Below are 19,995 nucleotides of genomic sequence, written 5' to 3'. Positions count from 1 at the left end.
TTAAGAGGGATAATCACTTTTATTTGGATTTCTGAGAGCAATAGAAGGGTAGATTAATACCTATCTTTCCAAGTTAAGAGACCTAAGACTGTTCCAAAAAGACTTTCAAATAAGAAACTCCTCAAAGTACAAGGATAATCTGAATCATCTTAAACCAGCAATAAAAAAGTAAAATATAAACTTTTATTTAGAATTAAAGCAAATACTTCAGTATCACAAACACAATATTAAACTTCAAGAAATACACGGCTAATTTGGAGTGAGCGTTTATTTGCACAATTACAACATGCGGACAAACCAGCAGGTGAGCAGGCTGACGCTGGTCAGCGCAGTTGATCACACCACCCGCAGCAGGCACGGCGCGAAGCACACAGACGGGACTGCAACGGAGGCCCGAGCGGCCCCAGGGCCGCGCACTACTCCTCCTCACCCGAGGACTCTCTCTCAAACGTGTAGGCCATGAAGCAAGCGTCGGGTCTCTTGGGGACAAGGGGATGCCCCGGTCTCACAATCTCAAAGCCCAAAAAGCTGAAGGTACGGAGCAAGGCGGCTGCAGAAGAGACACGGAAGAGATACGATTCGATTAAGTCAGAACTCCTGTCCACAATCAGAGCCCAGGGTCTGGAGACCAAGGCCTAAGTCTTGGACTCCATGGGCTCCACCTCCTTGCCTGGCCTCCCCCTCCTCTCACCCCTGGAGAATCTGAAGACAGTCAACCTACCTCGATCATCGCGGTTCTTGTGGAAGCAAATGAAGACGTGGTCAACATGGAGCTGCTCTTCAGCAAACTCAAGAAGAACTGCGAAGCTGAAGTTCCAGCATCAGGAGCTGCCCACCCGCACCACTACCGGGGCCTCAGCCTGATTCTTCCACTTCCATCTGAACCCCAATCTCTCCCAGGTCTAATCCAGGGTCACCTAAAGCACTACGGACACTGGTGCCAGATCACTCAAAGGGGCATTCCTAGACACTGGGGGTGCCCCGGCCCCACCTACTTGAGGCCAGCAGTAACACCCCCTCCCCTCATCCCTTCGGTGGTAACTGCTGGTCCACTGCTTAAAAGGGGAACCCCCATTCCAGAACATTAACAACCCATCTGTCTCCTGACTCAGGCTTCCCTCCTCCTCTCACACACGCCGGCCCTCACCTGTCCTTGCTCCCCTCGGGCAGAGCGCCGCCCGGGATCTCGATGTAGAGGCAGCTGTTGCTCAGCACCGCTCTCCAGTTAATATGTTTGGCCTCTGTGAGCCTGGACTGGACATTAAAAATCCTCGTCTTGTTATTAGACGTTAGTTCCTCTGTTACATTCAGCCGATTATCCTGCGGAGAAAAAAAATCACATTCAACCATAAACACCAACCTTCACAGGTTGGGGATCTTTCCCTTGGCTACCCCGACAACCCAGAAAAGTACCAAAACGGCCTTTCACACACCCCACCACCCAGTGCTGACGCTGGCTACAGAGGCCTCTGAGCAGCATCAGCTCTGCCCAAGACCACAGAGCGCCCGAGGCTAAGGTGCTATAATGAGCGGCCAACAACTACTAGAGATTAAGGCAAAGCCTGGGCAGTGGTTTGCACCTTTGTTCCTTCTATCTTGGGCTCAGAGCACTGGGTATAAACCAGGAAAAGAGCTCCCAGCACATGACAAGTGCACAAATGATTGCCGTCTGCTGAGAGGCAGGCACTGTGGGTCTGACCGCATTCCCCCCAGCTCAGGTACCCAGGAGTCCAGAGGGAGGGGAATACTTACAGAGTAAAATAAATTAGCTGAAAGATTGTGATCCCTCTGACTATTCCCTCGCCCACCTGGGATCTTCAGGGGTGGGTGAGGGACATCAGGAGCACCACCGAGGCCCTGGACCCAGGTTACTACAGCAGTTGATGGAGACCCTGGAACTGGAGGAGACAGCAGGTGAGCAGCACTGGGAGGAGACCCCCGCGGCCTTTGCCAACAGGGCCTGGCGTCCCAATACGGCCAAACTGAAGGTCAAGGTCTTCCAGAGCCCAAGTCCACCAGGGACCCTGCCTCCCTTTTCCAAGGGCGACGTACACACCGAGCGCAAAAATCAACATCCGGCGGCGGGGCAGCTAAACAATCACAGAAACAAGTGGCCATTCAAACCAGACGCCACGGGTGATACGCTGGTTAAAGACCCACCCGTCCCCGGGGGCGGGGGTAGGGGTGCTTTCCCCCTTTAACCATCTCACGACTGGCATGAACCGCCGCCCCACCCAATTCTGCGTCAAGTTCTACTTCCCCTTTCTAAGCCCAGCGCTCCAGCTTCCCCTTTCCCACTGTGCGGTCTGTAGCCGACCTGAAGCTCCAGCAAGCTTTTCTTAGTGATCTGACCTGTCCGTCCGCAGCAGCTGTCCCTGCGGCGGTCCCTTCACTCGCCGGGAGACGTGGGGCCCGACCAGTGCCCCCGCAGGTGCTGCGGGGCCCGGCCCGCGGAGACGCCCTCCCGTGCGCTCCCCGCGGCCTCCGGTTGCGTCATCTCGGCAGAGGGCCCTCGGCCCCGGGGGAGATTTTCACAATCGCGCAGCCGGCAATGCCAGCAGCCATTTGCTGAGCAGTGTAAACAAGCCCCAAAGTCGCCTCCATTTTCCTCGGCTCCCATTCGGGGTCCCTTTCATCAAAGAGCTCGCGCTCCGCGCCGAGCGCAGGTCCCCTGGACCCCCGTCCCTGGCCACAACCATCCCTGGCATAGCAGTCCTCTGGGGGAAGGGCAATCCGGCATTCACCCAGATAAGGGCCCCGGGCGCCGTCTACGTGGCACTGTCCTACTCCGCGCGTCCTCTGGGCTATAAAGGGATCGCCAGGGCGGCCGCCGTCCCGTGGGAAAGGCCACTCCGCTGGGCTCGTCTGCCCGTAAAGTCCAGATTCCCCGGACCCGTGTGCCCGACCTCGCCCCTCAAGCCTAGCCGCCCCCCAAACCCGACCCCCGCGCCTCTAAAACGTGCCGTGAACTCTGGTGCCCCCCAAACCCGACCAGGGACCCTAGAAGCTTCCCCCAATCCAAACGGAAACCGCCGTGCTCCCCTCCACACACCCCTCAATTCGACCAGGTACCCTGGAAGCCCCTCAATCCAATCAGAGGCCCCTCTGCCCGCTTCGGTCCCGCCCCGCCCCCACCCCGCCCCCGGTACGATTGTGGCCTCGACAAAGGGGCGGACCTCGCGCTCCCCGGACTTCCGTGGCGCCCCAAGGCCGGCCCCCTGCGGGCCTGCGCGGCGCCGCTTCTGGAAGCTTCGGGCGGGGGCGGGGCGCTTACCTCTCGCTGCTGCGGCCTCCGCGGCTGTGCAGGCTAAGGAGCGGCATGGTGCGGGTGGCGTGGACGGTGGCGCTGGGTTTATCCCCTTCCTTCTCTCTGGCGAAGCAGTGGCTGTTGAGGATCCGCTGCAGGGAGGATTTCACCATCCGGCCGCTGGGGTCCGAAACCAGCAAAACCTCCGCTGCGCTTCTCCGCGCCGCCGCCGCTGCTCGCCGTTCGCAAAATGGCGCCGCCGTCGCCGCCCACCTTTATAGACAACGCTCTCAGGCCACGCCCCCACGCCGCGGGAACGCGGCCGCACGAGGGTGCGGAGCCTCCGGGAAACCCAGGCACGCCCGCCCCTCTCGGCTTCTGATTGGCAAGCGGCGAGGGACAGCGCCTTGGATTGGAAGAATGCTTCAGGTCCCGCCCCGTCCCGTTGCCAAGCTCTGCGAACGCGCGGAGGGGGCGGGGCCGCCGTGGCGTCGGGAACGCGCGGCGCGCGCGCTTCGCCCCGCCCCCCACCGCCAGGCCTAGAGACCGCGGCCCACCTCTGCGCCGGCTTTTGGGGGTGGGGGTGGGGTCGGAGTCTTACGGGTCCACGTCTCCACCGTGGTCCACGTCGCCCTAGTCAGGGTCCTTTCTCCCGGAGGGACTCCGTCCCCAGGGGGTTCTGGGCGACAAAGGCCACGGATATTTGGAGGAGGGGTCCTAGCGCCCCGTCCCCTTATAGGAAAGAATAATTTTTAGTAACCTAATATTTATCGATCTTAATAATGATTTTCTGGATCCGATCTTTCACATGTTGAAACAACTTACAGTTAAAAAAGAACTTTAAATGGTAAAGATAATATTTAAATTTAGTAAAATATTTTATGTACCATTTGGCCTTCAGCAAAAATGCTTTTCCTTGTGGATAAAATCAGAGAGATAGTTCACGTGTGAATTAAATTTTGCCTCAAGCAAAAATATTATTCTTGCAGGCCCCACTTTGTTTCATGTTTTTATGTTTTAGGCACAAATAGAGTCTCCAAAGAGTTATACGGAATGAAGTAGCTACTTGTTCCTTTGTCTTTACAATCCCTGCCTCTCAGTTTTATCTCATTTTTATTTCCAATCTACAATACTCTGTCCATTGGGGTTAGAGACACAAACTTTCCACAAGGGACCTTGAACTATTACAAAACTATTAGAAAATATACTCTCCAAAGCATGTGGCTGAGTCCCTGTGTGTTTCCAAATTCCCTTTTCTGTTGAATGAAATATTTACTATTTACTTACACGGCATTTGTAATACAAACGTCTAGTTTTCGGCATCCCTATGTACAATTATTAAGACTCAACAGAGGAATTGCCCTGGCAGTTCAGTGCTTAAGGCTTCACCTTCCAATGCACAGGGGACAGGTTCCATCCCCGGTCTGGTAGCTTAGAGCCCACATGCCTCCGGGCCAAAACAACACATAGAACAGAAGCAATGTTATAATAAATTCAATAAAGACTTTAAAAAATGGTCCACATCAAAAATTACTTAGGACTTCTCTGGTGGTCCAGTGGTTAAGAATTCACCTGCCAATGCAGGGGATATGGGTTTGATCCCTAGTTAGGGAAGATTCCACATGCCACAGGGCAACTAAGCCCATGTGCTACAACTACTGAGCCCACGCTCCAAAGCTACTGAAGCCTCTGCACCCTAGAGCCTGTGCTCCGAAACAAAAGAAGCCACCACAATGAGGAGTCTGTGCACCACAACTATAGAGTAGTCAGTCTCTGGCTTACTGAATCTTTTAAAAGCCTGCTTGCAGCAAGGAAGACCCAGTGCAGCCAAAAATAAATAAATAAATTCTTTAAAAATCTTAAAAAAAAAAAAAAAACTCAACAAAGACTAATAATCGCAAGTGTTAGACCAACCAAAGAAATTTCCCAGGGGAAGAATATCTAATCAATGATATTGTTTAGAATTGTCACTCATGGTGAAGACAAAAAAGCAGATGAAGTTGTACTTTCTAATTACTTTCAATGTTTCTTTTATTTCCAGGGTTTGCTCTCAATCACCCATCTTAGTTCAGTTCAGTCGCTCAGTCGTGCCCGACTCTTTGCAACCCCTCGGACTGCAGCATGCCAGACTTCCCTGTCCATCGCCAACTCCTGGAGCTTGCTCAAACTCATGTCCATTGAGTCAGTGATCGAGTCATCAATCCAACCATCTCACCTTCTGTCGTCGTCTTCTCCTTCTGCCTTCAATCTTTCCCAGCATCAGGGTCTTTTCCAGTGAGTCAGTTCTTAGTATCAGGTGGCCAAAGTACTGGAGCTTCAGCTTCAGCATCAGTCCTTCCGATGACTTTTCAGGGTTGATTTCCTTTAGGTTTAATCTCCGTGCAGTCCAAGGGACTCTCAAGAATCTTCTCCAGCACCACAATTCAAAAGCGTCAATTCTTTGGTGCTCAGCTTTCTTTATAGTCCAACTCTCATATCCATACATGACTACTGGAAAAGCCATAGCTTTGACTAGACGGACCTTTGTCGGCAAAGTAATGTCTCTTCTTTTTAATATGCTATCTAGGTTGGTCATAGCTTTTCTTTCAAGGAGCAAGTGTCTTTTGATTTCATGGCTGCAGTCACCATCTGCAGTGATTTTGGAGCCCCCAAAATTAAAGTCTCTCACTGTTTCCATTGTTTCCCTATCTATTTGCCATGAAGTGATGGGACCAGATGCCATGATCTTTATTTTTTGAGTTGAGTTTTAAGCCAACATTGAAAAAGCAAGAGAGTTCCAGAAAAACATCTACTTCTGCTTCATTGACTACACCAAAGCCTTTGTGTGGATCATAACAAACTGTGAAAAATTTTTAAACACATGGGAATACCAGACGACCTTATCTGCCTCCTGAGAAACCTGTATGCAGGTTAAGAAGCATCAGTTAGAATCAGACATGGAACAATGGACTGCTTCCAAATTGGGAAAGGAGTATGTCAAGGCTGTATATTGTCACCCTGCTTATTTAACTTATATGCAGAGGACATCGTTCAAAATGCTGGGCTGGATGATGCACAAGCTGGAATCAAGATTGCTGTGAGAAATATCAATAACTTCAGATACGCAGATGACACCACTCTTACGGCAGAAAGTGAAGAAGAACTAAAGAGCCTCTTGATGAAGGTGAGAGAGGAGAGAGAAAGCTGGCTTAAAACTCAACCTTCAAAAAACAAAAATCACCCATCTTAGGGTAACACTTAAGGGTCCTCACTATTTGTGGGGCCAGTATGTCATTATTTAAGCTCCGTTTTCTTTCTTTTTTTTTTTTTTAATGTTATTTATTTATGGCTGCACTGGGTCTTCATTGCCACTCGAGGGCTTTCTCTAGTTGCCATGCTCAGGCTTCTTATTTATGGTGGCTTATTTTGCTGCCAGGACAAGCTCTAGGGTGTGCAGGTTCAGTTGTTGCAGCTCATGGGCTTAGTTGCCCCGCACCGTGTGGGATCTTCCCAGACCAAGGATCGAACCGGTGTCCCCTGCATCGGCAGACAGATTCTTAACCACTAGACCACCAGGAAGCCCTAGGCTCTGATTTCTTGAGGCTGAAAGAGCCTCTGGGTTTCCAAATCTGGGTCTTTGCCACATGGCAAAGACTCTAGTGTGTTACACAGATGAGCGATTCTGAGCTAAGAATTCCAGGATCCAGAACTGCCCATGGCCAGCCACTGGTCAGTGGGTTGAGCTGTGTTTACCCCCCATGACTGAGGGCAGACAGTGACCAGACTCCGAGCTGAGCCCCCAGCACACAGAACCTGGTCAGGGAGGTGTCTCCAAGAGGTTCTCACCTGCCAGGCCAGGGTCTAGGGGGTGACGTCCAGGTCTCTGCAGTCCACAAGGAGCCAGCAGGAGCCTCCGGACTCAAAACTTGGGGCAGGAGGTTCCTTCCTCAGTGGCTGGCCCCAAGCCCTTGCAGGCCAAAGCACGCTTTAATTTGGAATCACTGTGGATGGAAAGGGAGAAGGCAATGGCACGCCACTCCAGTACTCTTGCCTGGAAAATCCCGTGGACGGAGGAGCCTGGTAGGCTGCAGTCCATCGGGTTGCTACGAGTCAGACACGACTGAGCGACTTCACATTCACTTTTCACTTTCACACATTAGAGAAGGAAATGGCAACCCACTCCAGTGTTCTTGCCTTGAGAATCCCAGGTACAGGGGAGCCTGGTGGGCTGCCGTCTATGGGGTCGCACGGGGTCGGACACGACTGAAGTGACTTAGCAGTAGCAGCAGCAGTGAATGGAAAGGGGCAAAAACACAGCCTGTTTGGGCTTCCCAGGTGGCGCTAGTGGTAAAAGAATCCGCCTGCAATGCAGGAGATTCGAGACGAAGGTTCGATCCCTGGGTCAGGAAGATTCCCTGGAGGAGAAAATGGCAGCCCACTCCAGTATTCTGGCCTGGAGAATCCCATGGACAGAGGAGCGAGATGAACTACAGTCCATGGAATCACAGAGAATCAGACATGACAGAGCGACTGAGCACACACTGGTAAAAAAACAAATGAAAAACTGTAGCAACTTGGAGAAAAGCGTGGGTGGAGGAAGAACGGGGTGCTTGTAGGGTCAAGGTGGGATGTGTCTGGGAAAGTGGTCATGGGGCATCTAGGTGTCAGACTCTGACATCTCCAACTCTGGGCGGAGATGTGGGCAGTGTCCTGTCATCCTGGTGGAGAGGGTGCACTCTGGTTCTGGAGGCAGCTCCCTCAGCCTGCTGCGGGGGAGGTAGAAGTGATGTACAAGATGATACCTCTGTCCTGTCACTGTGGGTGCCCGTCAGGGGCACCAAGGCACCCGCCTCTAAGATCGTAAACACAGAATAGGACCAAACTCTTCTCCAGATTCTTCCAGCACCAGAAACCTTGCTTGCTGTCACATCTCCTTCGTGAAACTCATGCAGGGTTGGGTATTTTATTATTGTTATTATTTTAGTTTTGTCTGAGCTGGGTCTTTCCTGCTGCATGCAGGTTTTTCTCTAGTTGCAGTGAGCAGGGGCTATTCTCTAGTTGTGGTGCTCAGGCTTCTCACTGTGGTGGGTTCTTTTGTTGCAGAGCATGGGTTCTAGAGCGCAGGCTTCAGGAGTTGTGGCGCATGGCTTTAGTTGCTCCTCAGCATGTGGAACCTTCCTGGACCAGGGACCGAATCTGTGTCCCCCACATCAGCAGGCGGATTCTTAGCCATTGCACCACCAGGAAGTCCCAGGGTGGAGTTCTTCAGGGAGAAATGAATTCCCAGTCTCCACTTTCGGGGCGTCCTGGGCGCTGTGGGCCAAGGAGTAGCCTCTCAGGCCCCACCCACTGGATGCCAGGAGTGACAGTCACCAGCATGACAATCACAGGAGTCCCCCGACTCATCCAGTCTTCCCCCACTGTCACTTTCTCCTTCTTTCTTCATGTAATCTGGGGACACCCAGATGGGGGAGGGAAGGAGTGACAATGTAGGATTAGCAAATGTAACCTACATATTAGCTTAATATATTATTTATTTATTTGGCTTTATCCGGTCTTAGTTGCAGCATGCAGGATCTTTCTCCAAGGCTCATAGACTCTCTGCTTGTGGTGAGCAGGCTTAGTTGCCCCAAGGCATGTGGGATTTTAGTTCCCTGACCAGGAATCAAACCCACATCTCCTACGTTGCGCAGTGAATTCTTAACCACTGAACTACCAGGGAAGTCCCTATATTTATACATAGAATGGATAAACAACAGGGTCCTGCTATATAGCACAGGAACTATATTCAGTGTCCTATGATAAACCATAATGGAAAAGAATATGAAAAAGAGGGCTTCCCTGGTGGCTCAGTGGTAAAGAATCTGCCTTCCAACGCAGGGGACATGGGTTCGATCCCTGGTCCAGGAAGATCCCACATGTGGAGGAAAGCTAAGCCCGTGAGCCACAACTGCTGAGCCTGTGCTCAGCAACAAGAGAAGCCACCACAATCAGAAGGCCACACACCGAGTAACTAGAGAGTAGCCTCCGCTCACCACAACTAGAGAAAGACCCAGCACAACCAAAAATAAATACATATATACAGTGGGAAAAGAATATGAAAAAGAATGTACATATAAGTATAACTGAGTCACTTTGCTGTACAGAGGAATTTTAACACAACGTTGTAAATCAACTATGTGTGCGTGCCTGCTAAGTCGCTTCAGTCATGTCTGACTTTGCAACACTATGGACTGTAGACCTCCAGGGTTCTCTAATTCAATAAAATAAAAATTTAAAAAAGGATATAAAAAGGAAAAGCAAGAAATCAGAGAGGAGGTGCCTCACTGGGGGTAGGGAGTCTGTGAGAGGTGAGGGCCCTTGGACTGCAGGGAGGAAAAGAGGGGCATCAGGGAGGGCTTCCTGGAGGTGGTGAGAGCAGAGCTGCTAGGAACGGAAAGAAGACATGGATGATGGAGGGTCCATGTCCAGGGTCCCACTAGAGTCAGTATGGCGAGTCCAGTGGTTAGGATTCCACACTCACTGGCACCGGTTCAACCACTACTTGGGGAACTAAGATCCCCAAAGCTGCATGGCATGGCCAAAAAATTTAAAAAGTAAGATGGGTAAGGGGTTTCCCTGGTGGCTCTGTGGTAAAGAATCTGCCTGCAATGCAGGAGACCGGCGTTGGATCCCTGGGTCAGGAAGATCTCCACCCCACCCCCACCCCCACCCCCTCAGAAAAGGAAAAGGCAGTATTCTTGTCTGGGAAATCCTGTAGATAGAGGAGTCTGGCAGGCCCCAGACTATACGATTGAAGAGAGTCACACACGACCAAGCAATTAAACAAGATGGGTGAACAGACAAAGCAAACACAGCAAAACACGACTTAGGTAGCCTCTGGGCAGAGGCGATGAGGGCCTTCCCTGTCAAGTTCCCTCCGTTTGAAAACTTTCTTCATCAAATGCTGAAGTCAACAGAAAAGAAGCTGAACTCCTTTCTCCTCTTTCAGTGACCTTTTCAAGCCCCGCCCTCTCTCCTGAGCTTACGCTCCACACAGAACCGTTCAGAGTCCTCTGGACTCTTGAACAAACAGCCAGAAAAGGGAAGTAAACAGAAAACAACCACTTTTCCCTATGCCTCGCACAGGCCTGGGCAAGAACCAGGCCTCAGATGGCCTGAAGGGGCCAGATTTGGCCACAAATCCGCACGCACACACGTCTGTCACTGGTGATAAAACACAAGGCACCCTGACATGCCCCTGGCATTATGCCATCTCCATAAAAACACCCTCACCAGGGACTGGAGGGGGGATGGCAGATATGAGCAGGCTTATCTCAGACTCTGGGCTACTTTTTATCTCATTTATATATATAATACATATATATATATATAGTTATATATAGTTGAAGTATAGTTAATTTACCCTGTTGTGTTAATTTCAAGTGTATAGCAAAGTGAATCAGTTTTACACACACACACACACACACACACACACACATACATACTTATTTATATTCTTTTTCAGATTCTTTTCCCATATAGGTTATTACAGGATATTGAAGATAGATCACCATGCTATAGAGTGAAGGGTGAAGTGGAAGTCACTCAGTCATGACTGACTCTTTGTGACCCCGTGCACTGTAGCCCGCTAGGCTCCTCTGTCCATGGGATTCTCCAGGCAAGAATACTGAAGTGGGTACCCTTCTCCAGGGGATCTTCCTGACCCAGGGATAGAACCTGGGTCTCCTGTGTTGCAGGCAGATTCTTTACCGTCTGAGCCATCAGAGAAGTCCTGTGCTATACAACAGTCCTTGTTATTTATTTGTTTTGGAATTTCCAGTGACTTATTTATTTACTTTTGACTGCACTGAGTCTTTGTTGCTGTGTGTGGGCTTCCTCTAGTTGTGGCGAGCGGGGGCCACTCTCAAGTTACAGTGCTCAGTTTTCTCATTGCAATGCTTCTCGTGCTGCAGCGCATGGGCTCTAGAGCACACAGGTTTCAGTAGTTGTGGCTCCCAGGCTCTGGAGGGCAGGCTCAGTAGCTGTGGCACAGGGGCTTAGTTGCTCTAAGGCATGTGGAATCTTCCCAGACCAGGGATCGAATACATGTCCCCTGCACTGTCAGGCAGATTCCTGTCCCCTGTACCACCAGGGAAGCTCAGAGTTCCCAGTTTTGTGGTGATTACACAAAGGGTGTCTTGGTCCTCAGTGTATACATATTTGTGGCATTCTAGATAATTTTCTTGGGATCAATTCCTAGAAGTGGAATTTCTAGGTCAACAAACAGCTGTTACCTAAGACCGTCTAGAAATGCTGTAAGAATTTACTCTCCCACAAGCAGCAGAGGCAAAGGCCTGCTTTGCCACAGCCTCACTGATAGGAAGTATTATCATAAAAAAAGGTCTTGCAACACTTGTTGCCTTGATCTGCATGCGAATGCTTGCATGTGGGGTTGGAAAGTCTCCTCCTGGGGGAGATTTTCTTTCTGCTGTGTTTATGTTAGTCAGGAAGACTGGGGTCTGTTGCAGAAACAAAACGACTTAAGGCAGGAAGGGCTCAGGACTTCCTGGTGGTCCAGCAGTTTAAGAGTGTGGGCTTCCATTGTAGGTGGCGTGGGTTCCATCCCTGGCCCGGGGAACTAAGATCTTTCATGCTGAGAGGTGCAGCCAAGAAAAACAAAAAAATTCAACATAAATAAATAAATAATTTAAAAAATTTTTTCTTTAAAAAAGCAGGAAGGGCTCACCACAGCAAGATGCCACCTCACACCCACTAAGCTGACTGTTATCAAAAAGATGGAAAATGGCAAGTGGTAGCAAGGATGTAGAGAAACTGGAACCTTGTGCATGGCTGCTCTGAAGGATGTAAAATGATGTGGCTGCTGTGGAAAAGTCTGGATGGTTGAACACAGAATCACCATATGACCTGGGTGCATCCTGGAAAGAGCTGAGCACAGGGACTTGAAGAGATATTTGCACCCCCGTGTTCACAGCAGCTTGATGCATGCCAACCAAAAGATGGAGACACCCTAAGTGTCCATGGATGGATGGTGGATGAACACAATGAAGTCCATCCACACAGTGGAATATTACTCAGCCTTAAAAAGGAAGGAGATTCTGACTACATGGATGAACTTTGAGGACATGATGCTCAGTAAGAGAAGCCAGATACAGAAGAACACACACTGTCTGATCCCACTCACAAGAGGTCCTAGAGGAGTCAGATCCACAGAGACAGGAAGTATATGGTGGGGCCAGGGGCTAGGGGGAGGAGACGGGGAAAGTAGTAGTAGTGAAAGTCTTAGTTGCTCAGTTGTGTCCGACTCTTTGCAACCCTGTGGACTGTAGCCTGCCAGGTTCCTCTGTCCATGGGATTCTCCAGGCAAGGATACTAGAATGGGTAGCCATTCCCTTCTTTAGGGGATCTTCTTGACCTAGGGATTGAACCCAGGTCTCCTGCATTGAAGGCAGATTCTTTCCCTGTCTGAACCATCAGAGAAGCCCCGGGGATGAGGAGTCAGAGTTTCATAGGGACAGAATTTCAGTTTGGGAAGGTGAGAAAGTTCTGGAGATGATGGTGGGGATGGTTGCAGGACAATGTGAATGTACTTAATGCCACTGAGCTGTGGACTTAGAAATGGTCAAGACAGCAGATTTACCGTATGTGTATTTTACAATAGAAATATTTAATGACATTCCACACCCACAATCCAGGTGTATTTCTTCCTCTTGCCTGATGGCCTTCTGGGGCCCACAAGGGGTGCTGCTCCCTGGAGTGATCCAAGCACCCCACCCTCTTGGATTTCCCTGTGGCCCTGGAAGGAATCAGGCAGCAGCTTAGGGCCCCAGGCTGGACGTGATCCCAGAATGGACAGGATGGTAAATTTCACAGGATATGTATTTCCCCACAATGAAAAGTTTCAAAGGACTATTCAGGAATTGGTGGTGAAAGGTACACAGCCACTCTGGGGACTGTCTTTGCGTTCTTCTACAAGCCTAAAATTATTTCAAAGTAAGACGTTAAAAGTGAACCCACTCTCTGTGTCTGTGGATTGGCCTGTTCTGGACGTTTCCCATGGATGGAATCACACCCTCTGTGTCCCTCTGTGTCTGCTTCTCTCACTGAGCATCGTGTTCTTAGAGTTGGTCCATGTGGTAGTGAGTGTCAGGGCTTCTCCCATTTTCGTGACTGAGTGATGCTCCGGTGCGTGGAGGGACACCTGCGTTTATCTCTTCATTAATCTATCGAAGGACGTTTGTCTCATTTATATCTTTTGGCTTTTGTGAATCTCGCTGCTCTGGACGTACATTTACAAATATCTATTCTAGTCCTCACTTTCTATTCCTTCGGGTGTACACGTAGGAGTGGAATCACTGTCATATGGTGACTCTATGTTTAGCTTTTTGAGGAACTGCCAAGCCGTAATATACTCTTAAAAGAAAAAAAAAAATGTAGTTTCCAAAATAAGATGTTCAGACCTTCACTAATGATGCCAGTCTTGTAAAAATAAATCTGTAAATAATATTGAAGTGCGAGGTTGCAAAAACATCCCAGGAAAGAACCCTCGAATAGTAAACAGTGTCTGTTTTTGAATAACAGCAGGTGGGTGTTTTAAACATTGTGCTCTTTGAACTTGTCTATGTTTCTAAAGGTCCAGTTTTGCCAGGAGGCAGGGAAGTAGGAGTTGCTTTTGAAGGAGGTGGGAGGGGCAGGAGGGTGCCAGCCTCTACCCTGAAGGTGGACCAGAGTGTCAGGCCTCCTAGTACCTCCTGGGGGTGGGAGGGGGCTTATGTGTTCAGGACTTTCACTGGTGGTGATTCATTGACAAAATCCACTTCCCATTTCTTCTCAGGGATCGTGAAGTGGCTCACGATTTCCAGCTGCAAACAGCTGGCTGCAGGTTTTAGAATGTGCCTTTGAAGGCTGAGCCCCCCTGCCTTCCATTCAGCACAGGGCAGCTGGTTTCTCTGCATCATCAAATGGGGCGGGGGCGGGTGTGGATATTCAGGGACTGAATTTTTCACAGCTGCTCTAACAGGTGTCTGTATACTGGTGGGCTTCAATCAGCAATACTTTGTTCTCTTTCAAAAAAAAAAATGTGCTCCGTCGTTCAGTCGTGTTGTGTCCGACTTTTTGCAACCCCATAGACTGTAGCCCACCAGTCTCCTCTGTCCATGGAATTCTCCAGGCAAGAATACTGGAGTGGGTTACCATTCCCTCCGGACTGTAAAGCAGGCTGAGCTCAGAAGAACTGGTGCTTTCAAACTGTGATGCTGGAGAAGCCTCTTGAGAGTCCCTTGGACAGCAGGGAGATCAATCCAGTCAATCCTGAAGGAAATCAACCCTGAATATTCATTGAAAGAACTGATGTTGAAGCTGAAGTTTCAGTATTTTGCCCGCCTGATGCGAAGAGCTGACTTGGGAAAGACTCTGATTCTGGGAAAGATTGAGAGGAGAAGGGGGCAACAGAGGATGAGATGGTTGGATAACATCACTTTCTCAATAGACGTGAGTTTGAGTAAATTCCAGGAGATGGTGAAGGAAAGGGAAGCCTGGCGTGCTGCAGTCCATGGGGTTGCAAAGAGTCAGACACAACTGAACGGCCGAACAACAACTCCTGAACTGTGAGCGGCTTCTTTACTGCTGAACCACCAGGGAAGCCCCCATACTACAACTGATCTTAGCCATTTTTGTTTATTTATTTGATTGGTCTTAGTTGTGGCATTCAGGATCTTTAGTTGCAGCATGTGAACTCTTAGCTGTGGCATGTGGGATCTAGTTCCCTGACCAGGGATTGAACCCAGGTCCCCTGCATTGGGAGCATGGAGTCTTAGCCACTGGGCCAGAGAAGTCCCAAGAGCTGTTTCCATGGGTAACTCCTATGATGGCCCATGTGTGCTTAAAGTATATTATGTGGATGAACCAACAAGGCTCTTTATATTGTTTCATGTGTTTTGACAGTTTAAATTAAACAAGGTCTCTCCCCTAGCACTGCTGACACGGGGACTGAGTCCTGGGCACTGTGAGGGGCTCAGCAGCATTCCTGGCCCCATCCACTCAATGCCAGGAGCCCCCACCCCAGTGGTGACATTCACAGTTGTGGCCTGGTGGCCCCTTGGGGCAGAATCCCCACCCACAGTTGAGAACCACAGACCTACCATTACAGACATCATGTCCTTTCACAAATTTCAAAATATGTAGCTCAGGGAGAGTATTCCAAGTTTCCTTAGTGCTTCTGCAATAAGCCTGTGACATTTTTTTTTAACTGTTTTTTAAATTCATTGATTTGACTGCACCAGGTCTCAGTTGCAGCAGGCGGGATCTTTGATCATCGTTGTGGCATGTGAACTCTCAGTTGTGACACGCAGGATCTAGTTCCCTGACCAGGAATCAAACCTGGGCCCCCTGCATTGGGAGCACGGAGTCTTAGCCACTGGACCAGCAGGGAAGTCCCCAAAATCCAGTTTCTTAAGTTGGTTTCACCTTTTCAGCCCCAATGTCAAAAGCACCGAGATGGAAAAACTCTGCCATAGAAGATGCAGGCTGACCTGTAATAACAGAAGGTAGATCAGGGGTTGTCTGGGGCCCAGAGGCAGGGAGAGAGGGAAGGAGAGGTCACAGAAGGGCTCGAGGGAACTTTCGAGAGTAATAGGGATAGTCACTGTTTGATTGTGCTCATACTTTCACAGAGTATGATTTTGTTGTTTAGATGCTAAGTTGCGTCTGACTCGTTGTGACCCCCATGGACTCTAGCCGGCCAGGCTCCTCTGTCCATGGAACTTCCCAGGCAAGAAAACTGGAGTGGGCTGCCATTTCCTTTTCCAGGGGATCTTCCCAACCCAGGGATTGAACCCACATCTCCTGCATTGGCAGTTGGATTCTTTATTGATAAGCCACCAAGGAAACCCTTCACAGGGTATATTTACGTCAAAACTTATCAGATTCTGTGCGTTTAAATGTGTGTATGTCAGTTATACCTCAATAAAGCTGTTTTTTTTTTTTCAAATGAAGTCCCCATGTTATCTGCTCCCTTTCCTGCTGCGTTTTTCTCCACAAAGTTTATCATCTTCTAACACTGAAGGTTTCTTACCTCATCATTGTGCTTATAATCAGTATCAACCACCTCTTCCATCCCGAACTCAAGTTCTGTGATCTAGAGATATTTGTCTTTTTGTTTGCTGTGTGAAGAGGTGCTTCATAAATGCTTGTTAAGATGGTAAAGATAAAAGAATAATTTTGACTACAGCCTATTTTTTATGTTCAAGCTGGATTTAGAAAAAAACCGGAGATCAAGTTGCCAACATCCGTTGGATCATAGAAAAAGCAAGAGAATTACAGAAAAACATCTACTTCTGCTTCACTGACTATGCTAAAGCCTTTGACTATTGAATCACAACTAGCTGGGGAAAATTCTTAAACACATGGGAATACCAGTCCACCTTACCTGCCTCCTGAGAAACCTGTATGCAGGTCAAGAAGCAATGGTTAGAACCGGACATGGAACAATGGACTGCTTCCAAATTGGGAAAGGAGTAGGTCAAGGATGTATATTGTCACCCTGCTTATTTAACTTATATGCAGAGTATATGCAAAATGCCAAGCTGGATGAAGCACAATATGCTGAGAGAGATATTAATAACCTCAGATATGCAGATAACACCACCCTTATGGTAGAAAGTGAAGAGGAACTAAAGAGCCTCTTGATGAAGGTGGAAGAGGAGAGTGAAAAAGCTAGCTTAAAACTCAACATTCAAAAAACGAAGATCATGTCATCCAGTCCCATCACTTCATGGCAAATAGATGGGGAAACAATGGAAACAGTGACAGACTATTCCCTTGGTCTCCAAAATCACTTCAGATGGTGACTGTAGTCATGAAATGAAAACCTGATTGCTCCTTGAAGGAAAAGTTATGACAAACCTAGACAATGTATTAAAAAGCAGAGACATCACTTTGCCGACAAAGGTCCATGTGGTCAAAGCTATGGTTTTTCCAGTAGTCATGTACGGATGTGAGAGTTGGACCATAAAGAAGGCTGAGCACCAAAGAATTGATGCTTTTGAACTGTGGTGTTGAAGAAGACTCTTGAGAGTCCCTTGGACTGCAAGGAGATCAAACCAGTCAATCCTAAAGGAAATCAACCTTGAATATTCATTGGAAGGTCTGATGCTGAAACTGAAGCTCCAACACTTTGGCTACCTAGTGTGAAGAACCAACTCATTTGAGAAGACCCTGATACTGGGAAAGATTAAGGGCAGGAGGAGAAGGGGATGACAGAGGACAAGATGGTTGGATGGTATTATCAACTCAATGGTCGTAAGTTTGAGCAAACTTCGGGAGATGGTGATGGACAGGGAAATCTGGCGTGCTGCAGCCCATGGGGGCACAAAGAGTCCTGACTTAGCCACGGAACAGCAACAAACAGCCTATTTTTTCACATTACTGAGAGGTGGTGGGTTGCTTACAAACTCAAGGTCAGCCAGTAGAGGGCAGTCCTAGTCAGACTCAGAGATGAGATGGCTCTTCCCTGACATGATCTTGATCTGAAGCCCTGAGCATGGGGATCTGGCCAGAGGTTTGGGTGTCTATGATCAGTCTCGATTCCAGCACTGAATCAGTTCCCTTATCCACAAATGTCCCATCCATTCATCCACCCATGCATCCATGCATCCATGCATCCATTCATCCATTCATCTATTCACCCATCCTTTGATCCATCCACCCACCCACTCCATCCATCCATACACCTCCATCCATCCATCCACCCACCTACCCATCCATCCATCCATTCATCCACCTACCCACCCCACCCATCCACCATCCATCTATTCATCCACCCCCATCCATTCATCCATCCATCTGTCCACTCACCCATCTATCTCCTATCAACTGCTCTTCCATTCATCATCCATCCACCCACCCATCCATCCTCCCATCACCCACCCATTTATTCATGCATTCAATAACATTACTGAGTGCCTATTTTGGCAATGAGCAGAGATGAAAAGCAAAGTCATAACCAAGAGAGGTTTGGGGAGGAATGGTCCAGGCAGATGTCAGAACCAAGTGAAGGGTTAGAATGAACTGATGATGTTTGCATCATCGGGGAACAGAGAGGAGGTGGGTGTGGTTGGAGCACAATGAGCAAGGAAGGCACTGACAGAAGGTGAGCTTGGCCAGGTCATCAGGGAACATATCAGGCATCACCCTGTGGGAGAATTTATTGAGTGCCTATGGCTATGTGTTCTTCTATTTTCATCCTCTTGACAATGGGTGGGGGTCATCTCCATTTGCTCTCGTCTAAATTTATTTTTTATTGAAGCATAGTTGATTTACAGCGTTGTGCCAATCTCTGCTATATGGCAAAGTGACAGTTATATGCATATATACATTCCTTTTTAAAATATTCTTTTCCGTTATGGTTTATCCCAGGAGATTGGATATAGTTCCCTGTGCTATACAGTAGGGCCTTGTTGTTTATTCTAAATGTAAGAGTTTGAATCTACTAACCCCAGACTTCCAGTCTATCCCTCTCCCTTCCTCCCCTTGGCAACCACAAGTCTGTTCTCTATGTCTGTGAGTCAGTTTCTGTTTTGTAGATAAGTTTATTTGTGCTGTATTTTAGATTCCACATAAAAGTGGTATCATACTGTATTTGTCTTTGTGACTTACTTCACTTATTAGTATCATTATCAGTAGTTGCAGCCATGTTGCTGCAAATGGCATTATTTCATTCTTTTTTTTTTTTAAGTATTTTTTTTATTGGAGTATAATTGCTTTACAATGTTAAGTTCGGCTATTTCATTCTTTTTTATGGCTGAGTAATATTCCATTGTATATATGTACTACACATTCTTTATCCATTCATCTGTCGATGGACATTTAGGTGATTTCCATGTCCTGGTCATTGTGAATAGTGCTGCTATGAACATTGTGGTGCGTATGTCTTTTTTAATTAAAGTTTCTCTGAGTGTATGCTCAGGAGTGAGATTGCGGGATTATATGGTAACTCTATTTTTAGTTTTCTGAGGAACCCATTTGCTGTTGATAGCCGGAGGCTCAGAGAATTGAGGTCAGTTAACCAAACCCTCCCAGGTATTAACTTGCCAGATTCTAACCCCGGTCTCATGTTTGCCCGTACTTCTAGCTACCTTTGGACCCAACCAGTCCTTCAACAGCCTCTCTCATCTGCATGTAGCTTCACTGCTCCAACACTCTCTCTGTCCAATATGGTGGATGCTTGGTATAACTATCAGCCAGCAAGGTAATGTCACGTAACGAACTACACCAAAGCTCAGTGGCTTAGATCTTAACTGTCCATGGTCAGCTGGGCTTCGGTAGGTCTAACTTTGGTTCATCTCATCTTGATTTCAAAATTTGAATTGGTACAAGTATGTCCCATGCAAGGCATACTGGCAAATGTGTAACCACTGGCTCCTAGGTGGGGTTGGGGTGGTAGCATCCATTTGTCTCCTTCGCCAATGTCTTTTTTATTTTTTAAAGATTTTTTTGATATAGATCATTTTCAAAGTCTTTATTGAATGTGTTACAATATTGTTTCTGCTTTATGCTTTAGTTTTTTTGGCGGCAAGGCACGTGAGATCTTAGCTCCCCCAACCAGGGATCAAAACTGCACCCCCTGCATTGGAGGCCTTAAGCACTTAACCACCAGGGAAGTCCTCTCTTTTGGCGATTTCTGTGATGTTAATACTCTCACTGATTTAAAGCTAACATCGTGACATCACTGAGTACAGAGTTGGGGAGAGATATGGAGGGATGGGCCATCA

General features: G+C 48.3%; 1 protein-coding gene across 1 annotated transcript; it reads right to left on the bottom strand.

The window, feature by feature from the left end:
• Window positions 1-3,513, bottom strand: OAZ1 (ornithine decarboxylase antizyme 1). The gene is given in 6 exon segments (XM_043466073.1): window positions 1-550; window positions 722-807; window positions 1,148-1,320; window positions 1,753-1,839; window positions 1,841-1,898; window positions 3,275-3,513. Coding segments are annotated over 6 exon segments (684 nt in total). The 5' UTR covers window positions 3,421-3,513; the 3' UTR covers window positions 1-416.
• Window positions 3,514-19,995: the final 16,482 nt, after the last annotated feature.

The sequence above is a fragment of the Cervus canadensis genome, chromosome 4, assembly GCF_019320065.1.
Source record: "Cervus canadensis isolate Bull #8, Minnesota chromosome 4, ASM1932006v1, whole genome shotgun sequence".
Lineage (NCBI taxonomy): Eukaryota > Metazoa > Chordata > Mammalia > Artiodactyla > Cervidae > Cervus > Cervus canadensis.
This window is presented reverse-complemented; position numbering and strand designations above follow the sequence as displayed.